The following is a 25,659-nucleotide window of genomic DNA, read 5'->3' on the forward strand; positions in this document are numbered from 1 at the left end:
TACTGTTATGAATCATAATGTAAATATCTGATATGCAGGATGGTCTTAGGTGACCCCTGTGAAAGGGTCGTTCAACCGCCAAAGGGGTCGAGACCCAGAGATTCTAAATGATTATGAAATTCGTCTAAATGATTGGCTCTTTCCCACCTCTGAAGCTCCATGAGAATGTTATTGTGCCAGGGCCATTCTTCTGTCACACAGAAAAGGCACCCAATGATTCTGAGTATGTACAGCAGGACTCACCTCATGCGTTTCACATGCTTCAGGCGTGGTTTTCTTTCTTTAAAAATTTTTAAAATTTATTGTTTGGTGAGAGAGAGAGAGAGAGAGAGAGAGAGAGAGAGAGAGAGATTGGTTGCTCCACTTATTGATGCATTCAATTAGTTGATTCTTATATCTGTCCTGACCGGGGACTGAACCCACAACCTTGGTGTATCTGGACGGCTCTCTAACCAACTGAGCTACCCAATCAGGGCCTTCAGGTGTGGTTTTCACTCTGCTTTGGCCTTCCCTGTACTCACCGCAGTCACCTCTGATGTGCTCTGAGAACTTCAATGTGCTGCAAACTATCCTCGTCTCATTATAAATTTGCTCCTTCTTCACAAGAATCCTGTGAACTAAGGACCGTTAATCAGGGGATGGGGGATGGCGTGAGGTTGTGAAATATGCATATACAGAAATGAAGACAACATAGTGGAAAACTTAGGGAATGGCCACAGTCAGAACACCAAGATCTCTGGTCCAGAACCTAGGTTAAGAAATAGGCATTGTAGGGCGCATGTCAAAGATTTGGTGATGGAAGGAGACTAGACTTGGGATGGTGAGCACACAATGCAAAATACAGACGATGTACACCTGAAACCTATATAATCGTATTAACCAACCTCACCCCAAAATGTTTAAGTTTAAGAAGAAAGACATTATTAGGTCCTTTGCTGGCTCTGCCTACCCAGCCCCAGCTGCATGCCCTCTCCACACTCAATATTTGCCAAATGAAGTGAATTTTATGTTAATTATCCTCCCCTCCTTGACTTTATATTTTCTCCACTGATAAATGTTCCCCTAAGAGATATATTTAGTTTTCCCTGATTTGAATTTTATAATGAAAAGATCCTTCTAAGACTTTTTTTCCTGCTTACTGTTTGTTCTTGAGATGTAGCAGAGTTAAATTTGTGTGTGCAACCATTTATTTTTTTTCTGCCTTACAGTATAACATGTATAAATATATCACAGTTTATCCATTCTGCTTCTTTCTTTCAGATCCATCATCTTGTCCCACTGAACTGGCTATACTTTGAGAATTACGTTGAAGTAGGATTAGTGACAGAGGGTATGACTGTCTTGTATCTTAAAGGGTATTCTTTCATCATTTAAAAAATATATTTTTTCATTGATTTCAGAGAGGAAAGGAGAGGAAGGGAGAGAGAGAGAGAGAGAGAGAGAGAGAGAGAGAGAGAGAGAGAGAGAAATATCAATGATGAGAGAGAATCATCGATTGGCTGCCTCCTGCATGCCCCATTTTGGGGATCGAGCCCACAACCTAGGCATGTGCCCTAACCAGGAATCAAACCATGACCTCCTGGTTCATGGATTGATGCTCAACCATTTAGCCACACCAGCTGGGCCTTTCATAATTTTTCATTAATTATGAGGTTTTATGGGTTTTTTCCCCTATTTTTTTTAATGTTCACCCGTGGATATGTTTTATTGATTTTTTTGAAGGAGAGAGAGCGGAAGAGAGAGACAGAAACACCGATTTGCTATTCTACCCAATGCATTCATTGGTTGATTCTTGTTTGTGCCCTGAACAGAGATGGAACCTTCAACCTTGGTGTATGGGGAGATGCTCCAAGCAACTGAGCTACCCAGCCATCTTTAAAGGTCCCAGGTGAGTGGGTTTGGGGCTGAGGAGTGCCTCCACAACACCTATCACCTGTGTGAGGTCTGTGTCTTCTGATGGCATCCATTCCAATCCTTACCTCATCCCCTGTTGATAGGCTCCTCGTCAGATCCTGATGTAGCCCGACCAGATTTTTCCTCTTATGTGGTTGATGGTATGGATGGTTACCTGAAGTTCTTTCCCTCAGCACAGCCCAAATCAATGGTTGGAGGGTTCTCAGCTGGGTGCCCCAAGAGCTCCGACATCACCACTTGGGTGTGGACCACCGTGGAGTCATTGGAGCCCAAGAAGGAAGGAGAAGGGAGGAGAAGAGAGGAGAAGGAAGCAGAAGGAAGGAGAAGGAAGGAGAGGAAGGAGAAGAGAGGAGAAGGGAGGAGAAGGAAGGAGAAGGAAGGAGAAGGAAGGATAGGAAGGAGAAGGAAGAAGCTAGAGAAACACAGGTGAGCCCCGAAGCCCAGGTGAAGCAATGTTTCCCTTCCCCGGTGACCCTGGTCATCGAGAACCCACCTCAGCCAATAAAAAAGGAAAAGGAAGCTTTGAGTGCACGCAGCTTTTCGCTTCTCCCTCCTGGCTTGCGTGGCTGAGGAACTGGCCCCGGAGACGAGACGTGGTGTCAGGGTTGGTGAGTTCCCTTCCTTGCCAGTTGGCTTCTTTTGACTTAAAAAACCCTTTTCTTTATATTTTCGAAGTTCTCCAGTTTCCTTCCTTCCTTCCTTCCTTCCTTCCTTCCTTCCTTCCTTCCTTCCTTCTTTCCTCCCTCCCTCCCTTCCTTTCTCTCTCTCTCTCTCTCTCTCTCTCTCTCTCTCTCTCCCCCCTCTCCCCCTCTCCCCCTCTCCCCCCTCCCTCTCTTCCCCTTCCTCTCTCCCCCTCCCTCCCTCCCTCCCTCTCTCTCTCCTTTTATTTCTTCTTTCCTTCTTTTCTCCCTCTCTCCCTTCCTCCCTCCTTTCCTTCCTTCCTCCCTCCCTTCCTTCCTTTTTTTCGTGTGTGCTGTTTCTCTTAGCCAGAAACTCATCTTTGTGGCCTTAGCTGGCCACCACCTCCTCTTTGGTGTGGGAACAGTTCAAGAGAGCTGGGATGTTTTCAATGGTCAGGTTTGGCATTCCATGTCTCCGGGGATGCTCACTCAGGCACAAAGGCACTGGCTCTTGAGTTTGGCTGTTCCTTGAAGTTTCCTGGGGGAATTCTAACAAAACAGAAACAGACTCAAAGACACAGAGGGCAGACTTATGGTCACCAGAGGGGAGAGGGTCCAGAGAGCTGGGCAAAAAGGTGAAGGGATTAAGAAGCACAAATTGGTGGTTACAAAATAGTCATGGGATGTAAAGTACAGCACAGGGAATGTAGCCAATGATATTGCAACAACTATGGATGGTGGATAGTAGACCTACTCAGGGATGACTTTGTAAGTTATATAAATGTCTACTCACCATGCTTTACACCGGAAACTAATATAATATTGGGTGTCAATTGTAATAAAAACACACACAAAAGAACCACAGTGTTGTCTGAGTCCAACTTCTAAAGTTTCTAGCTTAACAGGTCTGGTATTTCTGGGCATTGGGCCTCTCAAAAAAAAATTAATAATCCCCAAACAGCCCAATTTAAACCACCAGGTTAGTAAGAGCATTCAGTCAGTGTTTATGGGGCCTACAGGAACATTTCACAAACTGGGAGCTTTCAAATCCACCCCGGAGGCGAGGCTTGGAGGCAATGACATTCCCGGGGATCATGGAGTGAGAATGAGGAAACTGTTCACCCTTCACAATCCTTGCCTTTTACAGCAGGGTTTCCAGGTAGCAGGGGCTTTGGTGAAAGGCGATGACCTCCTGCTGTCCTCAGGAATCCAGCTTGAAGCTCCTTGCATGGTTATCGGAGGCATTTGGGAGAAATAGCTCATGCTCATGTTTGTGAAATGAGCCAGGTTTGCTTTTGCTGGTGTGGCTTAACTGACTTCATCTGCTCAGAATTCTCCAGTCTACTCTCCATTTTGCATTCTTTTTGTTTGCTTGTTTGTTTTTCTTTTTTAATTGAGTTTACGGGGTGACGTTGGTGAATGAAATCGTACAGGTTTCAGGTGGACAATTCTACAACATCCTCTGTAGGTTGTATTGTGTGTTCACCACCCCTAGTCGAGTCTCCTTCCATCACCATTTATTCCTCCTTTACCCTCTTCTACCTGCCCCCACCTCCCCTTTCCCTCTGGCAGTCACCGTACTGTTTTCTGTGTCATGAGTCTTGGTTCTTTTTCCCTTTGTTCAATGCCTTCAACCTTTCACCTAGCCCCCAACACCCTCCTCTCTGACAGCTGTCAGTCTGTTCTGTGTATCCATGAGTCTTGTCTCCACTTCGTTTGTTTTAACAGGTTGTTGTTTTTTAGTCCTCACCTGGGGATATTTTTCCCCCATTGATTTTTAGAGAGAGTGGAAGGGAGGGAGGAGGGAGTGGTAGCAGGGGAGAGAAGAGAGAGACATCAATGTAGGAGACACATCTATTGGTTGCCTCCTGCATGCACCCAAACTGTGAGCCTGGGAGGTGCCCTTGACCAGGAATCAAACCCACCACATTTTGGTGTCCAGGACCATGCTCCAACCAACTGAGCCACCTAGCTGAGGCTATAAGAATGTTGCCTTTTAACACAACTGATATTCCATTTTTATCTTTTAAAAAATACATCTTTATTGATTTCGGAGAGGAAGGGAGAGGGAAAGACAGAAACATCAATGATGAGAGAGAATCATTGGTTGGCTGCCTCCTGCACATCACCCCCCTGGGGATCAAGCCCACAACTCAGGCATGTGCCCTTGACCAGAATCGAACCTGGGACCCTTCAATCCGCAGACTGACGCTCTATCCACTGAGCCAAACCAGCTAGGGCCCACTTTTATCTTTAACTCAGACGTGTACCAAAGTCAATTGCTGAGGTCATGGCCCCAGAAAGAAAGCCTTGAGATCTCCTTGTTTAATAGACTATCAAAAAGCACCTCCTATTAGGCCACAAGCACTGTTTTTGTCTTGTTTTTGTCTTGCTTTTTACTGTGTCCACTTCGAAAGAACGGGCGCCCCTGTGGAATGATTCTCTGATTCCCTCTTGGTTTTCTAGACCCCATCTTCTTTGATCCTCAAGATTCTTGCTAGAGACACAACATGGCAGAATCCAATTCTTCTGACTCTGACCTGCTGTGGTATTTAGAGAAGCTCAGCAGAAAGGAATGTCACAGTCTGAGGAACCAGCTGGGACAAGAATGCATGGAGATTGGACTCCCACCCATCCCCAGGCTCGAGCTAAGTGAAGAAAATCCACACCTGGCCAACCAGTTGACAACGTTTTACGAGGCCCAGCACCTCTGGAATTTAATGTACAACATCTTCCAGAAGATCCCGCGGAAAGACCTCTGTGAGGAGATCAACGCTAGGAGGAACCGTGAGTCGTGGGTGGGGGAGGGAGGGGCAGTGTTTAGGAAGACTGGTCATTTTGATAGAGTGACGTCTTCATCCCTCCAAAGAGGACAGGTGATGGCTTGGATGTGGGTCTTGTCCCGCCTCATGACTTTCTGCTTCTACCCATATTTTCTTCCCTCATGCCAACTGATTTAATGAAGGGAGCTGACTGAAGGGTTAGACCTAACCAAAGAAAGTGCTGTCTGTAGCCCGGCTGGTGTCTATCAGTGGTTGAGCATCGACCCCTGCATCACAAGGTCAATAGTTTAATTCCTGGTCATGGCAGATGCCCAGGTTGTGGGCTTGATCCCCAGCAGGGGGCATAGAGGAAGCAGCCAATTGATGTTGATGCTTCTCTCTCATCGATGTTTCTATTTCTCTCCTTCTCTCTTACTCTGCCTCTAAAATTAAAAAAAAAAAAAACACAACTCCCCCCACCCCCTTTACAGTGCTGTCTCTACTTAGAGGAGATTTCAAGCATGATGCTTTGGGATAGAACTGTAAGATTTGGCCAAAGAAATCTGTGGGGCTGTGTGCAAAGATTATGGAGAATTAACATACTAGGTACTCTGCTAAGCATACCATGTTCATGGGCTGCCTCAGTCATTACCAAACATCTTTTAGTGGATGTAATTGTTTACCCCAGTGGGAAGAAATGAGTGTATGAGAGGCTAAGAGAAATTACCAAGATCATGGATCTAGTTCAAAGTGCCCCAGAGCTGAGACTCTAAGCCAAACATAGCTGACTCTAAATGCCAGGGTCTTTTCTCATATCTTTTCCCATTCCTTATATGTTCTCCATCCATCTGGAAAGACTCAAAATATTTAGAGGGAACATCGGGTGACTCATGGCTGCAAAGGAGTCACCATGTCTAGACCAAACATGTCTTCAGGTTGACTACCATCTCTTGATCCCCTCCAGACAGATAATTCATCTTATGGAAGAAATATTTCAGATCCTCTCTGGTCTTAGCCCCAAATAAGTTATTGGGCATCCACTACTAAATTGTTGCTGATTTTTTTTATCATTATAATGTGGTCCCCGTGTTTACCGCACCTTCTGATGTGAGACGTAAAATCGGAGATCAGTAACGTTCATTGCGTCTTTCAACACTTAATTGTTGACAAAATCTCTCAAATGAAAAAGTGGATTGTAATTCAAGTGAAATCGTTTTATGGGTGGGGTTTGGGTTTAGCACTGCGGACATACTATCCACCCCTATGTTCATTGCAGTGTTTCCAATTCGTGTTTTGGATTTCTTTGGACAAATGGCCAGATGTGAGATGACTGGGTCATAAGGTAGTTCTATTAATTTTTTTGAGAACACTCCATACTGCTGTTTTCCATAGTAGTTGCACTAATTAGCAATCCCACCCACAATACTTGAGGGTTCCAATTTGTCCACTTCCTCGCCAATGTGTGCTTGTGGGTGTATTGATGATAGCCATCCTGACTGGTATGAGGTGATATTGATGTGCATTTTGTGGTTTTGATGTGCATTTCTCTCATAAGTGACACTGAAAATCTTTTCATGTGTCTGTTGGACATCTATATGGATATACTGCTCTTCGGTCACTCCTTATAGTATTATAGAAATTGCTTCCATATCTTCTGGCATGAATACTTCTGGAGAAATCATAGGAAAACATGTTTTGGGTTGTTTTCCTTTTTCGTAACATTTCCTTCCTGAAGGAATCTGAATCTGAATCTTCACATTTCTTCTTTTTCTTTTTCTTTTTTTTTATTTGCTAATCCTCGCCCGAGGATATTTTTCTATTGATTTTTAGAGAGTGGAAGGGAGGAGGAGACACAGAGAGAGATACATTGATGTGAAAGAGACACATCAATTGGTTGGTGGCCAGGGATTGAGCTGGCAACTGAGGCACCTGCCCTTGACCAGAACAGAACCTGGGACCCTTCAGTCTGCGGGCCGATGCTCTATCCACTGAGCCCTAAACCAGAGTGGGCTGTCCCACTTTTCTTTATTTGTTCCTGATAGTGAATATCTTGTCATTGTGTTTGTGATGAATGCTAGGAAGGAGAGATACTGGGTGAAATGGGTGTTTTTGTGTGGTTGTGTGTGTGTGTGTGTGTATCTTGAACTTTCATCTCTGCTCTGTGTTTCTCTGCCCGGTACTCACTGACTTAGGGAACAAAGAAGCACACAAGATGCTCATCAAGAAAAAGCTCCAGGAGGAAAGATGCCTTCATAACCGTATTCATGATATATTCTGTCAGGACATGATCCTAGAACTTGTCAACAAATTTGATTTTGTCTTTCGTCATGTGAGTCCGGAGGCTGCCAAGGCCCTGAATGTGTTTCTGATAGGACAGGAAGCATCTGGGAAAACGATGGTTCTAAGAGGGGCGCTGTTTGAGTGGGCCAATGGCAATCTCTGGGAGGATGTGTTCTCTTACGTGATTCACCTCTCTTCTCACGACATCAATCAGATGACCTCTGGCAGCTTGGTGGCGCTGATCTCCAAGGACTGGCCCGAGGGCCGGGCTCCCGTTGCTGACATCCTCTCTGAGCCCCAGAAGATCCTGTTTATCCTTGAGGACTTGGACAATGTGGAACACTCCTTCCGCATAAGCCCGCAGGCTCTGTGCTCCGACGGCAGGCAGCAGGTGTCCACGCCCGTCCTCGTGGCCAGTTTGCTGACCAGAAAGCTGGCCCCAGGCTGTCGCTTCCTCATCACGTCCAGGCCCCAAGGCCAGGCTGTCACCTGGACGATCATGAAGAAGACAGACATACTCATGACTCTGTCATTCTCCCGGGAAAAGAGGCACAAGTATTTCACCATATTCTTCAGGGACGGTCAGAGGGCCGAGGCGGCCTTCCAGCTGGTACAGAGGAATGAGCTCTTCTTGCACCTGTGCCAAGTCCCCATCCTCTGCTGGGTCACTTGCGTTGCCCTGCAGCGGCAAATGAACCAGGGGGCTGATTTGAAACGCTCGTGCCAAACGCTCACCGACATCTACACTCATTTTCTGGCGGAGACGCTGACCGCCCAGGCTGCCGACCAGCGGCCCGTGGTCCCCCTGCAAAGTCTCTGCTCACTGGCGCTGGAAGGGTTGCTCCATAACACGTTGCACTTCACCGAGGAGGACCTCAGGGGCGTGGGGTTCACCCAGGCAGATGTCTCCACATTGCAGACCCTGGAGATTCTCTGGCCCAGCAGCCACATGAAAGGCCATTACAGGTTCATACACTCAAAAGTCCAGGAATTCTGTGCAGCCGTAGCGTTCATGCTGCCACTGGTCCAGCATGGGATCCCCTCGGCCTGGGGGAGGTGTAAAGGGAAGCGGGAACTATACGATGATTTCAGTCCCGTCATTGCTTCCATGTTCGGTCTTCTTAACAAGAAGAGGAGGAAAACTTTCGAGAAGGCCCTCGGCTGCCGTCTCCTGACAGACTACGTCAGCCAGTACCTCGTCACAGAAACGAGGTGTTTTGGTGATAATTTGAAAGCCATTGGGCACCACACACCTTTGTTTCATGGTCTCTTTGAGAACCAGGAGGAAGAATATGTGAAACGGATCATGGACTCCTTTTCAGAAGCGAATATTTATGTTAGAGACCACCGGGATCTGATGGTTTCATCCTACTGTCTGGGGTACTGCCAGCGTCTACAGAAACTTAAGCTGAGTATTCAGAACATCTTTGAAAAGAGGTCTAATGAGCAATCAACTCCTAGGTGAGTCTTAAAATTTGTTCCTTTTATTGTTAGTGTTGATACGATTACAGAGGTCCCCATTTCCTCCCTGTGCCCCCCTACCCAACCTTGGACCCCCCTCTTCCCTCTGGCCATCACCACACTGTTGTCTGTCTATGGGTGATGCCTATAGGGCAGTGGTCGGCAAACTGCGGCTCGCGAGCCACATGCGGCTTGCGAGCCACATGCGGCTCTTTGGCCCCTTGAGTGTGGCTCTTCCACAAAATACCAACTTCAGCTCATGGGCCACAAAGTTTCAATCGCACTGTACGTGCGCATTCATACGTGGTATTTTGTGGAAGAGCCACATTCAAGGGGCCAAAGAGCCCATGTGGCTCGCAAGCCGCAGTTTGCCGATCACTGCTATAGGGTCTTTGGCTAATCCCTTCACCTTCTTTCATTTTGTTATTTACTGTATTTCTAAGACCTGCCCATAACTCTAGTGCTTGCTGACCATCCCGGGGCTGAAACTAAAGGAAATACAGTCATCTCTAAGGACTGGTGACTTTTTACAATCTCTCGGCTGCCGTTTACATGAGGGTTTCTGGGTTGAACATCAGCCTCATTGACATCTGGGGCCATCAATTATTTGCTGTCCTGTGACTTGTAAGCAGTTACTTTTTAAAAATATATTTTATTGATTTTAGAGAGGCAGGGAGAGAGAAAGATAGAAACATCAATGATGAGAGAGAATCATTGATCGGCTGCCTCCTGCAGGCCCCCTACTGAGGATCGAGCCCACAACTCAGGCATGTGCCTTTGGCCGGAATCGAACCTGGGACCCTTCAGTCCGCAGGTCGATGCTCTATCCATTGAGCCAAACCAGCCAGGGCAATGTGAGCAGTTTCATAGTATCTCTGACTTTTACCCATGAGGCCCCAGTAGAACTGGCTCCCCTAGTTGTGACCATTTAAAAAAAAAGGCTTTGGACATTACCAAATATCCCAAATCACCCCTCGTTGATAACCACTGGCTTAACCTCAGTTCTTCTGACATACTGTGTGGATTAACTGAAATAATCCTTATAAATTTCTTCAGGATGTTCCTAATAGCATAGACTGTGAAAAATGTACCATCAATACCAGTGTGATCATCGATATAGGTTCTGGGATAAGGACGTGGACCTTTGGGGGTGGGGCATTATTCTGCTTACTATAGATAGTTAGGGGGAAAGTAATACTTGGCCAGAAACCTGAACTAAGTCAGGGAGGTGGGGAAAAGTCTTGTAGACAGAGGAAGTACAAAGGGTCTGATGTGGGAGTGTGCCTAGGGTGTTCAAAAAAGAATAAGGAGGCTGGTGTGGAATGAAGTGTGTGTGTGTCGGGGGGGGTGGAGAATAGTAGGAAATGAGGTTAGAGAGATAATGGGGGCAGATATTACAGGGCCTTGTAGGTCACTGTAATAACTGGCTTTAGCCAGAAAAGGTGGAAAACAAATAGAATGAGACTGTTGCTGTGGTGAGAATAGACTTTGCGGTAAGGGCAAGGGTGGAAGCAAGGAGGCCAGGTAGAAGGCTACTGCATTAATTCAGATGAGGGTTGGTGGTGGCTTAGATATAAAGGAGGGTGGGTGCCCAGCCAAGGTTGTGCATTGATCTTCTAACCGGGAGGTCACGGTTCGATTCCTGGTCAGGGCACATGCCTGGGTTGCAGGCATGGTCCCTAATGTGGGGCGTGTGGGAGGCAGCTGATCAGTGATTCTCTCTCATCATTGATGTTTCTATCTCTCTCTCTCTCCCTCTCCCTTCCTCTCTGAAATCAATAAAAATAGATTTAAAAAACATAGAGGGCGGGCCCTGGCCAGTGTGGCTCAGATGGTTGGAGTATGGCCCCAAGCATGGAGAGGGGGCCGTTTGATTCCTGATCTGAGCACATGCCTCGGATGTGGCCTCGATCTCCACTAGGAGGCACGCAGGTGGTAGCCAATTGATGTTTTTCTCTCTTTCCCTCCCTCTCTCTTAAAACAGTAAAAACACATTAAACAATCACTGGTGTTTCTTAATAGTGAACATCATCACACTCAAAAGCGCTGCACTCAGGACATTGTCCCTTGCCTGTCTACAGACTCATCCATTCCTTTTTTGGGTCTGGATGTGTGGAGAGCAGCTACAGTGTTTGGACAGGTTCAGGCCTTGGTCTAATGAGAGTGCACAGTCCTCTCATTTCCACGTGCCAGTCCCAGCTTAGAGTGCAGAACCCTCCCAGCACAATTATAGCCAACAGCTATAGTTGTAAACTTGAACCTATGGTCCAAACACCTGGCCCTACATGCCTGAGTGATGTGGGCATGATGGAGTTCAGGTGCCTGGAATTGAGTAGGATTGCAACCCACAAGAATGTTGTAAACATCTTGACCATGCCCTTGCTTTGCCTCGTGGAATCTGGCTATAAAATAAAGACACGGCCTGTAGTCCATGGCACTGTCGCTAGCTCTCCATCAGAGAGGACAGCGTCCTACCCAGACCGAGCTTTCATTCTCTTGTCTGTCTTTTCTCCATCCTTCACCGCCCCCTCTCAGGCTCACCAAAACTGGCTGAGCTGGCGCGGCACATAAGGCGCCCAACGTGGGGCTGAGTATGCCACGGCCGTGCCGGCTCACCACATGGATGTTGTTGTTGTACATGTGGCCACCCTTTATTGCCTCCCCCCTGGCTCCAAGTCTGGGTTGGTTAGCAGTGGCTCTCAACAGATGTCTCAGTGAATGCCTTGTCTTCTAAATCGCTGGAGAATTGCATTCTTCCTCCATGTAGAACAATAAGGAGCCTCGTCCACTGGAGAGATGTGTGCACTTTACTCCACACCAGGGAGACCCTCCGGGAATTGGAACTCTGTAACACTGACCTTGACGATACCTCCGACAGGGTTCTGTGTAAAGCCCTGAGCCATCCTGACTGTCAACTTCGGACACTCAAGTAGGTGTTATCTCAATCCTTTGGGGAACAGGAATAACTGGTGTGGATTTTTAAAAATTCCTTCAAAAACATCTTGATTGTTGAAAGTATTACATATGTCCCTTTTTCCCTCCACTGACTCCTTCTAGCCTGCCCCCTCTGCTTCAGGCCTTCACCACCATATTGTCTGTGTCCATGGGATATCTATACTAATAAAAGTGTAATATGCTAATTAGATTGGATAGCTGAACAACCTTCCGGACAACCTTCCAGATGAAGCTGGGGCTGCGAGGGCCGAGGCAGCCACTGCAGCTGAGAGGGCTGAGCCCCTTGCACCAATTTCGTGCATCGGGCCTCTAATATATATATTCTTTGGTTGATCACTTCCCACCCACCCTCCCTCCCCCATAAAAATTCTTGCTCTCAGAAATTGCATTCCAACTGTATAATAAAAATGTAATGTGTTAGGCCCTAGCTGGTTTGGCTCAGTGGATAGAACATCGGCCTGTGGACTGAAAGGTCTCAGGTTTGACTCCGGTCAAGGGCACATGCCTGGGTTGTAGGCTCGATCCCCAGTAGGGGGCATGCAGGAGGCAGCTAATCAATGCTTCTCTATCATAAATGATGTTTCTATCTCTCTCCCTCTCCCTTCCTCTCTAAAATCAATAAAAATATCTTTTTTAAAATGCAATGTGCTAGGTAGTGTACAAGAGTATGAAAAGAATAGTACAAGAGTATAGATACAATCTTTGGGCGGTCTGGGGGGAAACTGAGTTGATGCTTGATTAGGTACCAGAAAGAAGTAGGGAAGCTGGCTACATGCGTGGTAGGAAAGCATTCCTGGCGGAGAAGATGGGCTGACAGAGGCACTATGGTGTACAGGGAGAGTAGGAGGAAGTGAGGTCAGAGCCCTATTGGCGCCAAATCATGAAGAGCTGCGCTGTCCACTTAAGGTGCTGGATTTTCTTTAAGTGAAAAACGATTTGTTAACTTATTGGTGACAGCCATTCTGGTGGCATCTCCTTGTGGTGTTAATTTGCATCTCTCTGATAACTAATGGCCTTCAGTATCTTTTCATATGTCTATTGGCCATGTGTATGTCCTCTTTGGAGTAGTGTCTATTTAGGTCTTTGCCTAAGGGAGAAGGTATCCTCTCCCTTGATTGGAGCTGGTTTCTCTCGAAAGAGAGATGGCTTGGAAACCTGGGCAGCCTCACCGCAGCGTCAGAGTTCAGAGAGGGAAGATGGCATTTTTTAATGGGATTTTTTATCTTCCTGGTGTTGAGTTGAATAAGTTGTTTAGATATATACATTTGGAAATTAACAAAAGTGAAATAAAACAGTCAGAGAAAGACCAGAATCTAATGAACAAAGTAAATTGGCAAACAAAATAGAAAGACAGGCATGGATACATGGAGCAGACTGACAGCTGTGAGAGGAGAGGGGGGCGGGGGACTGGATAAAAGGTGGAGGGGTTACCCCCAAAACATATATACACAGCCCACGGACACGGACAACAATGTGGTGATAGACAGAGGGTAAGGGAGGTAGGGTAGGTGGAGTAGGGTAAGGGGGGGATGGGAACAGAAAGAGACTTTGCTGGGGGTGATGGGTGCACAGTGCAGTGTGCAGATGATGTTTTGTTGAGTTGGACACTTAAAACCTGTATGGAATTGTCAACCAACATCACCCCAACAAATTCAATTTTTAAAAATGCCACTTCAACGCTTTCAGCAGACGAGCAAGATCTTGTACTTCGCAGTATCCCTGCGGCTTTGGGTGGATTGAAGATCCTGGGAGGGAAGGTGGAAGGGGGGACACCAAGTGAAAGGCTCCTGCAAGGATCTGGGGGAGCGAAGATGGTGGCCCATGTGGGAGGTTAAGGTGGAGATGGTGAGAAACGATCAGCTTCTGTATTTATTCTGGAGGTAGTGCTGACAGCATTGGCCTTCTTTGGGATGTTCTGTTCTTAGGGGAGGGTGTTCTCCGCTTTGGGGTAGGACTCAGGGATTCTGGGACACATGTGTTTTCTTCAGTAAAATTGTGAACTATTAACGTGTGCATCATCCTGCGGGTGCATTAGCCATGAGCACGTACGGCCTTTACTCTCTTGGGATAGATGCATGGTTTAACTTCACATGCAGACGGGTGTGTGTGGTTTCTTGGCGTCACATAAGGGTACCATTTGGAGGAGGCTCATATGGTAAAAGACCCAGAGGATTATTTCCAAGTCAACAGTCTGATTGGGGGATTAGCAGAGGTTAGTGGACTTGCCAGGGAATCTAGGATGCTGAACGGTCTGGGAAAAAATGGTCCACCCTCAGAAATGTTCTAGAATGAAGCAGGGCAGGCAGGGAAAACCGCAGAGACGATGTGCATGTCGCACGAGGACCTTGACCGGAACTCTCCTGCTGTTCCCTCTTTGGTAGGTTGACCTATTTCTCGGTCGACACCAGGTTTGAAGAGATGTTCAAGGCAATTGTTCACAACCGGAACCTGACATGCCTTTGCCTGAGTTGCATGCCCATCTCTTCAAAGGTGTTTTCACTTCTGCACGAGGTTTTGACCAATCCGAGGTGCAGTATCCAGCATCTGAGGTGGGTCGCCACCCAACTGAATGTACATTGTGTGTGTCGGCGGGGGGCGAGGGGCGGGGGGAAGAGCTGAGTGTTCTGGGGGGCTCTTTGGTTAATACCTCCTGCTACTTCTCCTTGAGGCCACGTTCCTAGATTTTTGGCTCATGGTCTACTTCTCTCCTACCAGCGTCAGAGTTCAGAGAGGGAAGATGGCATCATGTAGGCAATGAGTAGAAGGTTAGACAAAGTAAAAAAGTTGGTCAAGAGCCAATTATGCAACACAACACAGGTTATGTCGGGGGAAATCAGAAGTCACCGTAAATGTGATGGTATGCTGAGTGTCTCGATATCAGAGTTAGAATTGTGAAACACAGTGAAGATGCATATGGGGGGTGGGGGTGGGGGTGGGGGTGGGGGTGGGGGAAGAACTGCCTACTCCATCTCCAAACTTGCCCGAATTTGAACTTGGAGAACTGCTGTGGGGCAAGATGGAGAAGCAGAAGGATCTGTTTGTTGGCCATTTTTAGAAGGTATCCTCTCCCTTGATTGGAGCTGGTTTCTCTCAAAAGAGAGATGGCTTGGAAACCTGGGCAGCCTCACCTCATCTGTGTGCATTTCCTTCTATAGCTTAATGAAGTGTGATTTGGAAGCCAGTGCCTACCAAGAACTCGCCTCTCTCCTCCTCAGCAGCAAGAACCTGAAGAAACTTACCTTGTCCAAAAATGCTCTGAGTAGAGAGGGGATGGAAGTTTTCTGTGATGCTCTGTTCCATCCAAACTGTGTCCTCGAGTCGCTGGTGTAAGTCGGCTTATATAATCCCACCATGTACGCATTTGGACCTGAGCATGAATGTCTGAGCATGTGGTCAAAACACGATCGTGGGTGTGGCGATGGCTGGCCCAGTAGCTCCGTTGAATAGAGCATCATCCTCATAGGTCAAGGTGGCTGTTTAGATTCCAAGTTAGGGCACATGCCCAAGTAGTGGGCTTGATTTCCGGGGTGGGGGGCGCAGGAGGCAGTTGATCAACGTTGTACTCTCACATTGATGTTTCTCTCTCTTTCCCTCTACCTTCCTCTCCTCTCTCTCTAAGAAAAACTCAATAAAATTTTTTTTAAACAGTAAAAAAAAAAAGGAAATCTGAGGCTGAGTCCAAGTTTTAAAAAGACAACCAATGAAAGTATAAGTGAAACAAATTGATGTTTCTCTCTCTCTTCCTCTTTCTCTCTCCCTTCCTCTCTCTCTCTCTCTCTCTCTCTCTCTCCCCCCTTCTCTCTCTCCCTCCCTTTCTCTCCTCTCTTTCCTTCCTCTCTCTCTTCTCTCTCTCCCTTTCTTTCCTTCTCTCTTTGCTTCCTCTCTCTCTGCCTTCCTCTCTCTCACTCTTCCTTACTCTTTCTCTCTAAAAACCAATTAAGCCCAGGATGGCATGCCTCAGTGGTTAGAGTGTTGCCCAGACACCAAAGGGTCTCAGGTTCTATTCCCTGTCAAGGTGGGAGAGGCAACCAATCCATTCCTCTCTTACACGGATGCTCCTCTTTCTCCCTTCCCCTCCATTCCATTCCCTCCCTTCCACTTCTAAAAATCCAATGAAAAAACACCCTCAGGTGAGGATTAGCAATAAATCAATGAAAAAAAAAACAAAACCCCCACACATATAATGAGGGGAAGTATAATGGCTGAAAGCATGGTGTTCAGAGTCAGGCAGACCTGTTACTCCCAATGGGCAACTTATTGTGTTGGCCACAGTCTATGTAGCTTTTCTCAACTTGCCTTTCACCGTCAGGGGAATGGAGTCACCATGCTCCCAGCCCTATGGCTTTGGAAGGTGAAGTAAATAGGGGGTCGCGTAGGCTCCAAGCACATCTGGGCCATGGCAGCTGACTTGATAAGAGTGAGGACTTACTGTTACTTTCTCAATAAGTAGCTGTGATGGGTGTCATGAGGGATGTGATGTCACTGGGGGCACCAGGAAGGATGCCGATAAGAGGAAGGTGTGGAGATAGGTTGCCTTGAAGTAGGGACTTCTGTTTATTCTAGTTTCTACTTCTTTCAAGATAGTAGACAGGGGGCTATGTCCGCATTTCTTTATTTCTTGTTATTGATTGATTTTGAGAGACAGAGACACATGGATTTTTTGTTCCACATATTTATGTATTCATTTTTTTATTCTTGTGTGTGTTCTGACCAGGAGTCAAACCCTCAACCTTGGTGTATAGGGATGATGCTCCAACTAAATAAGCTACCCGGGCAGTGCATAGTAGGTGTAGTGTTGTTGTTGTTTTTCAGTAGTCAGAGGATTTCAAAACACAACACCAGGAAGTAAAACAACTGTTTATAATCATTATTGTTCATGTATTGTCCTGTAGAAATATTCATGTGGTTGATTGTAATACCAGTCCCTCTGGTAGTATGACATGGTATTCTATTGTCTTATTTTTTAGGTCAAACGTTTCCAAATGTTCTATTAATTCCTTCTGTTCGAAACTGTATAATTTTTCCCTCATCTTTGTCACTTAAAAATTATAAACCTTTGCCCTGGCTGCCGGGTGACTCCATTGGTTGGAGCATTGTCCTATATCACAGAAAGTTGCAGGTTCGATTCCCAAGCTGGGTCATAACTAGATGCCGGGTCATAACTAGATTGGGGGGACTCCATCCCTGGTCAGTATGCTTCTAAGAGACAAATGATGGAAGTATCTGTCTCGTGTTGATGTTTCTCTCTTCTCTCTCTCTCTCTCTCTCTCTCTCTCTCAATAAAACCATACCCTCGGGTGCATCTTTAAAAAATGATAAACATTTCATAAAGGCATTCAAGCTTGTAATCAAGCTGATTATCTCTCCATGTGTGACACCCTACGGCTCTAGCCCCTAGCTCTGTAATTTAGACTTAATGGTTGTGCTCAGTGATTTAAGGAGAGAGGATAATACATGCTCTTCTTACTAACTCCAAGTCTCAAAATATATATACAATTGTCTTCAAAGCCTCATTATGGTAGGATCTATCTGGTCCCTGAGGAACCCAGTAAGTAATTTCCAGTATTACTTAGTTTACTTCTGTTCAAAAAAGGATCAGAAGGTATTGGCTCAGTACTGACACTCCCAATAGGTGTAATGTCACCTTAGGGTGCCATCTTCATGATTTGTTTCCTGTTTGATTTTTTTGGACAGATTTGAGATTTGATTCACATACCATATTATGCACCCATTTACGGTTTACATTCAACCCTGGGTGGTGTGTACCAGTGGTTAGAGCACTGGCCTGGGCATGGAAGGGTCTTGGATTCAAATCCCAGTCAAGGGCACCTACTTGAGTTACAGGTTTGATTCCAGGCCCCAGTAGGAATGCATGCAGAAGGCAACCAATCCATGCTTCTCTCTGTCCCTCCCTCTCCCTTCCAGTGTCTCTCTTAAAAAAAAATCGAAGGACTTGTATGCATGCATATGAGCATAATTAATGGACACAGACACTGGGGGGAGAGGGGGCATTTGCTGGGGGTTGGGGAGGCTGCGGGGGAGGTCAATGGGGGAAAAATGAGACATATGTACTGTTATTTGTAATACTTTAAAAACTAAAAAAAAAGGAAAAAAAAGAAAAAAATCAATGAAAAAATATCCTCAGGTGAGGATTAACAAACAATAATGATAAGGTATACATTCTAATTGTCACTCGGAGTCCTAGAACCATTACCACCATTAATTATAGGATATCTCAGGTGGTTAAACTGTGTTATTGACTCAGAATCATCATCTTCTCCTTCCTTCTTCTCCTTCCTTCTTCTCCTTCCTTCTTCTCCTTCTCCTTCCCCTTCTCCTTCCCCTTCTCCTTCCCCTTCTCCTTCCCCTTCTCCTTCCCCTTCTCCTTCCCCTTCTCCTTCCCCTTCTCCTTCCCCTTCTCCTTCCCCTTCTCCTTCCCCTTCTCCTTCCCCTTCCCCTTCCCCTTCCCCTTCCCCTTCCCCTCCTCCTCTTTCCTTTTCTGATTCCCCACAGGTTGCTCTTCTGTTGTCTTACATTACGTTCCTTAAGCTTAATCTCGAGAAGTCTCGTCCTCACCGAAACTCTGAAGCATCTGGATGTGAGCGTGAATAACATACGAGATAAAGGAGTGCTGGTGCTGATGATGTCTCTGGTGTTCCCAACCTGTTCGGTTCAAGAGCTGGAGTGAGTCTTGCCACCGCTGTGGTCTTCCTTGGACAGCCATGTGGCTTCTGCAAAAGGGTTTGGGGATGGGAGTTGCCTTGTTTTACTGTTGTGACTCCTCACCTGAGGATTTTTCACCCGTTACTGTTTACAGAGTGGAAGGGAGGCAAGGAGGACAGGGGAGAGAGAAAGAGACAGAGATTGATGTGAGTGACACATTGGTTGTCTCCAGCACATGCCAGGCATGGAACCTGCAGCTCAGGTACATGCCCTTGACTGGGAATGAAACCCTTAACCCTTCGCTGCATGGGCTGAGGCTCGAACCAATAGGCCAACAGCAGCCAGGCAATGATATTGGTTTTGGACATGAGTAGGGAAGGTAGAATATGAGCATCAAAAGAGCTTGCCGAAAACAACTCATTGGAGCTCAAGTCTAGCATCACAAAAACAGATTAGAAATGGTATCCAATCACATAATCACCTAATTGTGTAGCCACTATGCTGTACGCCGGAAATGAATGCAAAATATTGAATATCCACTGTAATCTAAATTTTTTTATGTCATCTGAGTCTTCAGACAAAAATACTTACAGCCCAGTTGGTGTCTCTCAGTGGTTGAGCATCAACCTATGAACCAGGAGATCATGGTTCGATTTCTAGTCAGGGCACATGCTTGGGTTGTAGGCTTGATCCCCAGTAGGGGGTGTGAAGGTGGCAGCTGATCAAAGATTTTCATCATTGAGTTTTCGATCTTTCTCTCTCCCTCTCCCTTCCTCTCTGAAATGAATAAAAGTATAGACAAAATGCTTACAGTGTTCTGTCTCAGTTTCCCTGATTGTAAAATCATGATAGGAGCTGAGTTAATATTCAGTTAGAACTGCGAATATTACCTGACTGTTCTTTTTCTAACTTTTATTTTTATTCTTCACACTATTGCAGATGTTCCCACTTTCCCACGTTGCCCCCATCTACCCAGTCCCTGCCACCCCTTCCCTCTGGCCATCGCCACATGCGTGCCTGTGTCTATGGGTGATGCACATATGTTCTTTGGCTAAGTCATTCACCTTCTTTTATGGATCCCCCTTCCCCCTCCACTTTGAAATTTGTCAGTATGTTCCCCACATCCATGGCTCTGCTTCTATTTTGTTCATCAGTTTTGTTCATTAGATTCCACATGTAAGTGAGATCATGTGGTATTTGTCTTTCGCTGACTGGCTTGTTTCATTTGGCATCCTAATCTCCAGGTCCATCCATGCTGTTGCAAAAGGTAAAATTCTCTTCCTTTTTACTGCCACGTGGAATTCCATTGTGTAAATGTGCCACAACTTACTGATTGATTGATTGATTGATTGATTAAGGTATTACATATGTGTCCTTACCTCCTGATTGTTCCCCTACCTCCCCGCTCATGCCCTCACCCCCCTAGTGTCTGTGTCCATTGGTTAGGCTTATATCCATGCACACAAGTACTTTGGTTGATCTCTCCCCTTTCCCTCACACTCCCCTACCTTCCCTCCAAGGTTTGATGGTCTGATCGATCCTTCTCTGTTTCTGGATCTGTTTTTGTTCATCAGTTTATGTTGTTCAATCTACTCCACAAATGAGTGAGATCACGTGATATTTATCTTTCTCCAACTGACTTATTTCGCTTAGCATAATGCTCTCCAGGTCCATCCATGCTGTTGCAAATGGTAGGAGTTAATGTGCCACAACTTTTTTTATCCACTCCTTTACTGAGGGGCGCTAGGGCTAGTTTCCAGATCTTGGCTATGGTACGTAATGCTGCTGTGGACATAAGGGTGCATATAGTCTTTCTAAAGGGTGCTTCGGGATGCTTAGGAAGGGTTATAGGTTACTGTTGTCTCTAGGGAGTCCCTTCTTCATGGACATCATGAGGGAGGTTCAAGGACACTCACCACTTCATGCTCTGAGAACCTCTGAGACGGGCGGTCATGATTCCAGCTCATCTCTCTCTCTGCAGAATGTCTGGCTGCTTTTTCACGGCGGAGGCCTGTGAATACATGGTCTGTGTTCTGCAAAATAACCCCAACCTGAAGAGCCTGGAGCTTGGGAGCAATAACATCGGGGATGCGGGAATGGAGCTGCTGTGTGGTGCTATGAAACATCCCAACTGCAAGTTGGAGAACATCGGGTAGGCCCCTGGGCGGGGAGGGATCTCCTGTGTAGACTTGGGAAGGGCTGAGGGGATAAGTACAACTGGAAATGGGAAGTGGAAACTCGGATGTATTGGTCTATTTTTCGGAATGATGCTCTATGGACACATTCTCTAGTGCACAACTTGGGAGGCAAGTGTTCAGGGCACTAGTCCATACCCATGTGCTTGGGCCACCTTGGCTCCCCAGGGACTGGCCCCAACTCCCCTGTGCATCTCTCCTCACAGGCTGGAAGAGTGCATGTTAACCAGTGCCTGCTGCGCATCCCTCGCCTCCGTCCTTATCAGCAGCAAAACTCTGAAAAAAATCAATCTGCTTGGAAATAACTTGGGTGACGAAGGAATTGTGCAACTTCTGGAGGGCTTGGGACACCCAGATTGTGTCCTCCAGTCAGTCGGGTGAGTGGGGCTCTGTCCTCCTTGGGACAATTCTGTGATGAGATGGTCCAGGGAGTACAGGTGATGGCAGATGCTGTGGCCAGCGTCAGATGCCTAGAAAATGAGCAGAACGGTCTTCTCTCTTGGAATATTGAAAATATATGTAGCCCTAGCTGGTTTGAGTCAGTGGATAGAGCATTGGCCTGCACACTGAAGGTCCCAGGTTTGATTCCGGTCAAGGGCACATGCGTGGGTTGCGAGCTCAATCCTCAGGAGCAGGTGTGCAGGAGGCAGGTGATCAATGATTCTCTCTCATTGTTGATGTTTCTATCACTCTCTCCCCCCTTTCTCTCTGAAGTCAACAAAAATATATTTGAAAATATATATGTAGAATCCTTAGAGCGAGAACCCAGTCAATGTGAGTAAAAAGTAACCCTTGGACCCTGACGGGTGACTCAGTTGGCTGGAGCATCATCCCGTACATGAAAAGGTTATGGGTTTGATCTGCACTCTGGGCACTTGCCTGGGCTGTGGGTTCAGTCTCTGGCCCAGGCACCTATAGGAGGCAAAATTTCTCCTATAGGAGATCAATGTTTCTCTCTCTCTCTCCCTCCCTTCCTCTCTCTCAAATCAATATCCTTTAGTAAGAATTGAGAAAGAACAATTTAAAATTCCACAAGACAGTAGAGTGTTAGCCAGGCAAGAGTAACTCTTCCCTACTCTTGCATGAGGGAATGGCACCGCCTCATTTTTGCCTATTGGTTCGGAGCCAATCACAGGTGCCTCCTCCACTCAAGGGCGTGAAGACCATTGAGAACCATCTTGGAGGTTGCCAACCACCATTTCTATAAACATTGTGTCCACACGTTTACAGACTTCTGACAGTATCTTGCATGGTCTTCCTACTTGCCTTGTTTTTTCTTTGGTTTGTGTTTTTGTTGGTTCCATGTTATTTCCCCCTGCCCCCACCCACCCCCGCAGATTTACTGGGGTGTCATGGACATGTCACATTGTGTAATGAGTTCACATATGAATGTATTGTGAATTGACGACCACGATATGAGTAGTAGTAGTTAACATATCCATCTCATCACTTATAGTCACCACTGGTATGGCTGTGAGAACTTTTAAGATCTACTCTTAGCAATTTTTTTTACTTCATTATCATTATTGACACTATTACAGATGTCCCCATTTTCCCTATCTTTACCCACCTCCTTCCAGCCTGCAGCCCCCATCCCCTCTGCCCATAACCACACTCTAGTCTAAGACCATGGGCTATGATGCGTATATATCCTTTAGCTAATCTCTTCACCTTCTTTCTCCAGTGCTTCCCACCCCCTTCCCCTCTGAGACCTGTCAGCCTGTTCCATGTATCCATGCCTGTGTTTGTATCTTGTCATTTTATTCAGTTCATTACATTTCACATATAAGTGACATCATATGGGATTTGTGTTTCTCTGCTTGGCTTATTTCATTTAGCATAATTCTCTACAGGTCCATCCGTGCTGATTCAAAGGGTGAGGGTTTCTCTTAGAAAATTTCAAGTCTACAATTTGTATTGTCGAGTCCACTATAGTCCTCATTACTTAGGCCATTTCCATGTCTTGGCAATTGTAAATAATGCTGCAATGAACATGAGGATGTAGATAGCTCTTCAAGATATAATTTAATTTTTTCAAGTATATCCCCAGAAGTGGACTTGCTGGGTCATATGGTAGTTCTATTTTTAATGTTTCAAGGAACTCCCAAACTGTGTTCCATAGTGGCTACACCAACTTGCTCTCCCACCAACAGTGCACAAGGGTTGCCTTTTCTCCACATCCTTACTAGCGCTTGTTGTTTGGGTATTTATTGAGGATAGCACTTCTGACAGGTGTGAGGTGATGACTTGTTGTGGTTTTTACTTTATTTGCATTGTCTTCATGATCAGGGATGTTGAGTAACAGGGTTTTGGTTACCAGAGAGAAGGGGGTGGGGATTGTAAAGGGTAAAAGTTGTGAAATATAAGGTTTTGGAAGATGATCTGACTTTGGGTGTGGGTACACAATGCAACATACAGCTCATGGATCATAGAAATGTACACTTGAAACCCATATGATCTTATTAACCAACTAGAGGCCCAGTGCACGGGATTCATGCACTGGTGGAGGTGTGGCCTGTGGGGATCAGCCTGCAATGGGAGCACCACTCATCCTGGTCTGCTGATCAGCTGAGGACACGCCAGCTGAGCTGCGCTCCCATTGTTGTAGCACACTGACCACCAGGGGAAAAGTTCCTGTGTTCAGTGTCTGCCCCGTGGTGGTCAGTGTGCGTCATAGTAACTGGTCGACTGGTTGTTCCACCATTTGGTTGCTGGGCTTTTATGATATAGGATGTCACTCCAATAAATTTAACTTTTCAACAATGAATGAAAGAAATGAACCTTGTTTCAAGTGTTATAGGTTGTCAGTACTTACCTGCTAATTGGGACGTTTACATACAGAGAGGGCACAAGGAAATGAATGTGCCTCCCAACCCCCATCCTTGCTTCAAAGAAATTGAATCAAATGCTATGATCATGGCGCTGGAGTAAGTGCTCCTCCATTCTCTAATCATGTAAACGTACATAGTTTTTATTTTTATTTTTCAATTACAGTTCAAGATGATATGGGTTTCCGGCATACATCATAGTGGTTAGACATTTGTATAATTCACCAAGTGATCCCCCTGAAAAGTCTGGTCCCCACCTGGCATCACCATAGTTATTAATAATCTTATTGACTGTTTCCCCTATGCATGTAATCATATTTTAATTAAAAAACTATGACCCTCCATGTTGTAGTCAATAAGTTATTGATCGTATCATTTGTGGTGGCCATGTAATGCTACGTATGTGCCAAGTATTGATTATTGAGTTCCACAGTGTCAGTGGGTAGTATTAATTTAAACTCTTCTTCCAATGGAATTCTTGCCTTGTGATCCAATGCTTAACGGAGACCACTCTGTCTCCTGTCAGAATAAGAGTTTTTAGTCTGGAAAACAGACTCCTTTTCCCTCAGAGTCCACATCAAAGACTCCCAAGAACGCCTGGAGAATGACGTGTAGGGAAAAGGATCCTTGAGGCCACAAAGCTAAACTAGAGCACAGAGGATTAACAGAGTTCTCCCTCGGTATTTTCTCAGGATCGACATAAAGGATATGAACGCAGAAACCATGACGTTGTTCACGACTGTAACAAACAAAAACACCCACCTGCACGTCACGGACCAAACTTGGGCGAAGAAGGAAGGCAGGGAACTCAGTTGTAATCTGGGGGATGTAAGTCTTTCTCGGTCCCACCTGCGGCTGCCTGACCTGCCTTGGCATTTAGGCTCCTCAGACTCGAGAAGAAATCAGCCATGGTTCTGAGGACCTGCCACCATCCTGCCCTCCCTACAATGTGTTGGGCAGGAATTCCGGTTGCGGCTGGGAAAAGGAGTTATGGTTTCTTGTCAATATTTGTTTGGGGACTTGATGAAGTTAACCACTTTCTTTATAAAACTCCTACACTGTGCACAAGAGTAAGAAACGCATTCTGTGAAGTAATAAAAGGTCACAATGCATCCGGAAAATGTTCCCTTCCTTCTATCCAGGGGGCATGTGGAGTCACTAATTGAATTGGAGGCCTGTGGTCCCTTCACTCCTGTCCAGGTAGAGTTGCCAACAGGTACCCTTCGGCGTCCCTTGAGAAGAAACACTTAGGTGCCATTCCCACCTTTGTGTTTCTACAACTGCTTCATCCTGATTTCCTTACCCTCCAATGGAATTGCTTCCCTTATCTCACCCGTCTCTGGTCAGGAATGTACAGGTGTCCCATGGGGCACAGAGTGACTCCTCCTAAATTCCAAGATATGTGAGATCCGTGTAACCTCATTAAATCTTCACTGTTTATTATTTCTTTCGAAGGAGGGAGTGAGACAGTCGGCATTCGAATAACTTTCCTGGCTGTGACAGCCCATGTGAGGCACCACATAGGGAAGCATTGGGGGACACGGTAGGAGTGCCCAACCAGTGAAAGGGAGCCATCATGTAAGTTGGGTAGTTTGAGGTACACAAGGGTTGAAAATCTCTTTCTGGAGAACAAGTACATTCTCACCAACATGGGTAGGGGTTCTCTTTTTACACACTTTTGCCAACAGGTGTCTCTCCGTTTGGTCTATCTGTCCTTCTGAGCCTTTCACTCTCTCCCTTGTCCATGTGTGATCTGTCATCCTGTCGGTTACGCTCATCATCTAACTCCCAGACATCCCATCCTGCTCACAGTCTAGGTGCAGGGAGTGGGGCCAACGCATTTTCCACCAGGTTTGGAACAACTTTCTTTCCCACCAGGAATATATGAGACAGAACGAGTCCACATTCTTGTGACCAATTGGTTTTGTCTGACTCTGTAATTCTCTCTCTTTTTTTTTTATTAAATCTTTATTGTTCAGAT

General features: G+C 46.0%; 2 protein-coding genes across 2 annotated transcripts in view; both read left to right on the forward strand.

Moving 5' to 3' along the window:
- LOC138999548 (patr class I histocompatibility antigen, A-126 alpha chain-like) overlaps positions 1-25,659 on the forward strand; it is a 375,823-nt gene that overhangs the window by 243,143 nt on the left and 107,021 nt on the right. The window lies entirely within an intron of this gene.
- On the forward strand, positions 5,045-24,293 carry NLRP11 (NLR family pyrin domain containing 11). The gene is made up of 9 exons (XM_070402463.1): positions 5,045-5,321; positions 7,489-9,037; positions 11,805-11,966; positions 14,374-14,541; positions 15,148-15,318; positions 18,506-18,676; positions 20,637-20,807; positions 21,057-21,227; positions 24,248-24,293. Exons 1-9 carry the CDS (start codon positions 5,045-5,047, stop codon positions 24,291-24,293), a joined length of 2,886 nt encoding a protein of 961 aa, XP_070258564.1.

The sequence above is a fragment of the Myotis yumanensis genome, unplaced genomic scaffold (genome assembly GCF_028538775.1).
Source record: "Myotis yumanensis isolate MYYU_CA2020_CCGP unplaced genomic scaffold, mMyoYum1.0.hap1 SCAF_23, whole genome shotgun sequence".
Lineage (NCBI taxonomy): Eukaryota > Metazoa > Chordata > Mammalia > Chiroptera > Vespertilionidae > Myotis > Myotis yumanensis.

Coding starts and splice junctions, on each gene's coding strand:
- NLRP11 (XM_070402463.1), top strand. CDS start 5,045: ATGGCAGAATCCAATTCTTCTGACTCTGACCTGCTGTGGTATTTAGAG. Junction 11,967..14,373: donor TGTCAACTTCGGACACTCAA/GTAGGTGTTATC, acceptor CCTCTTTGGTAG/GTTGACCTATTTCTCGGTCG. Junction 21,228..24,247: donor TGTGTCCTCCAGTCAGTCGG/GTGAGTGGGGCT, acceptor CTTTTCCCTCAG/AGTCCACATCAAAGACTCCC.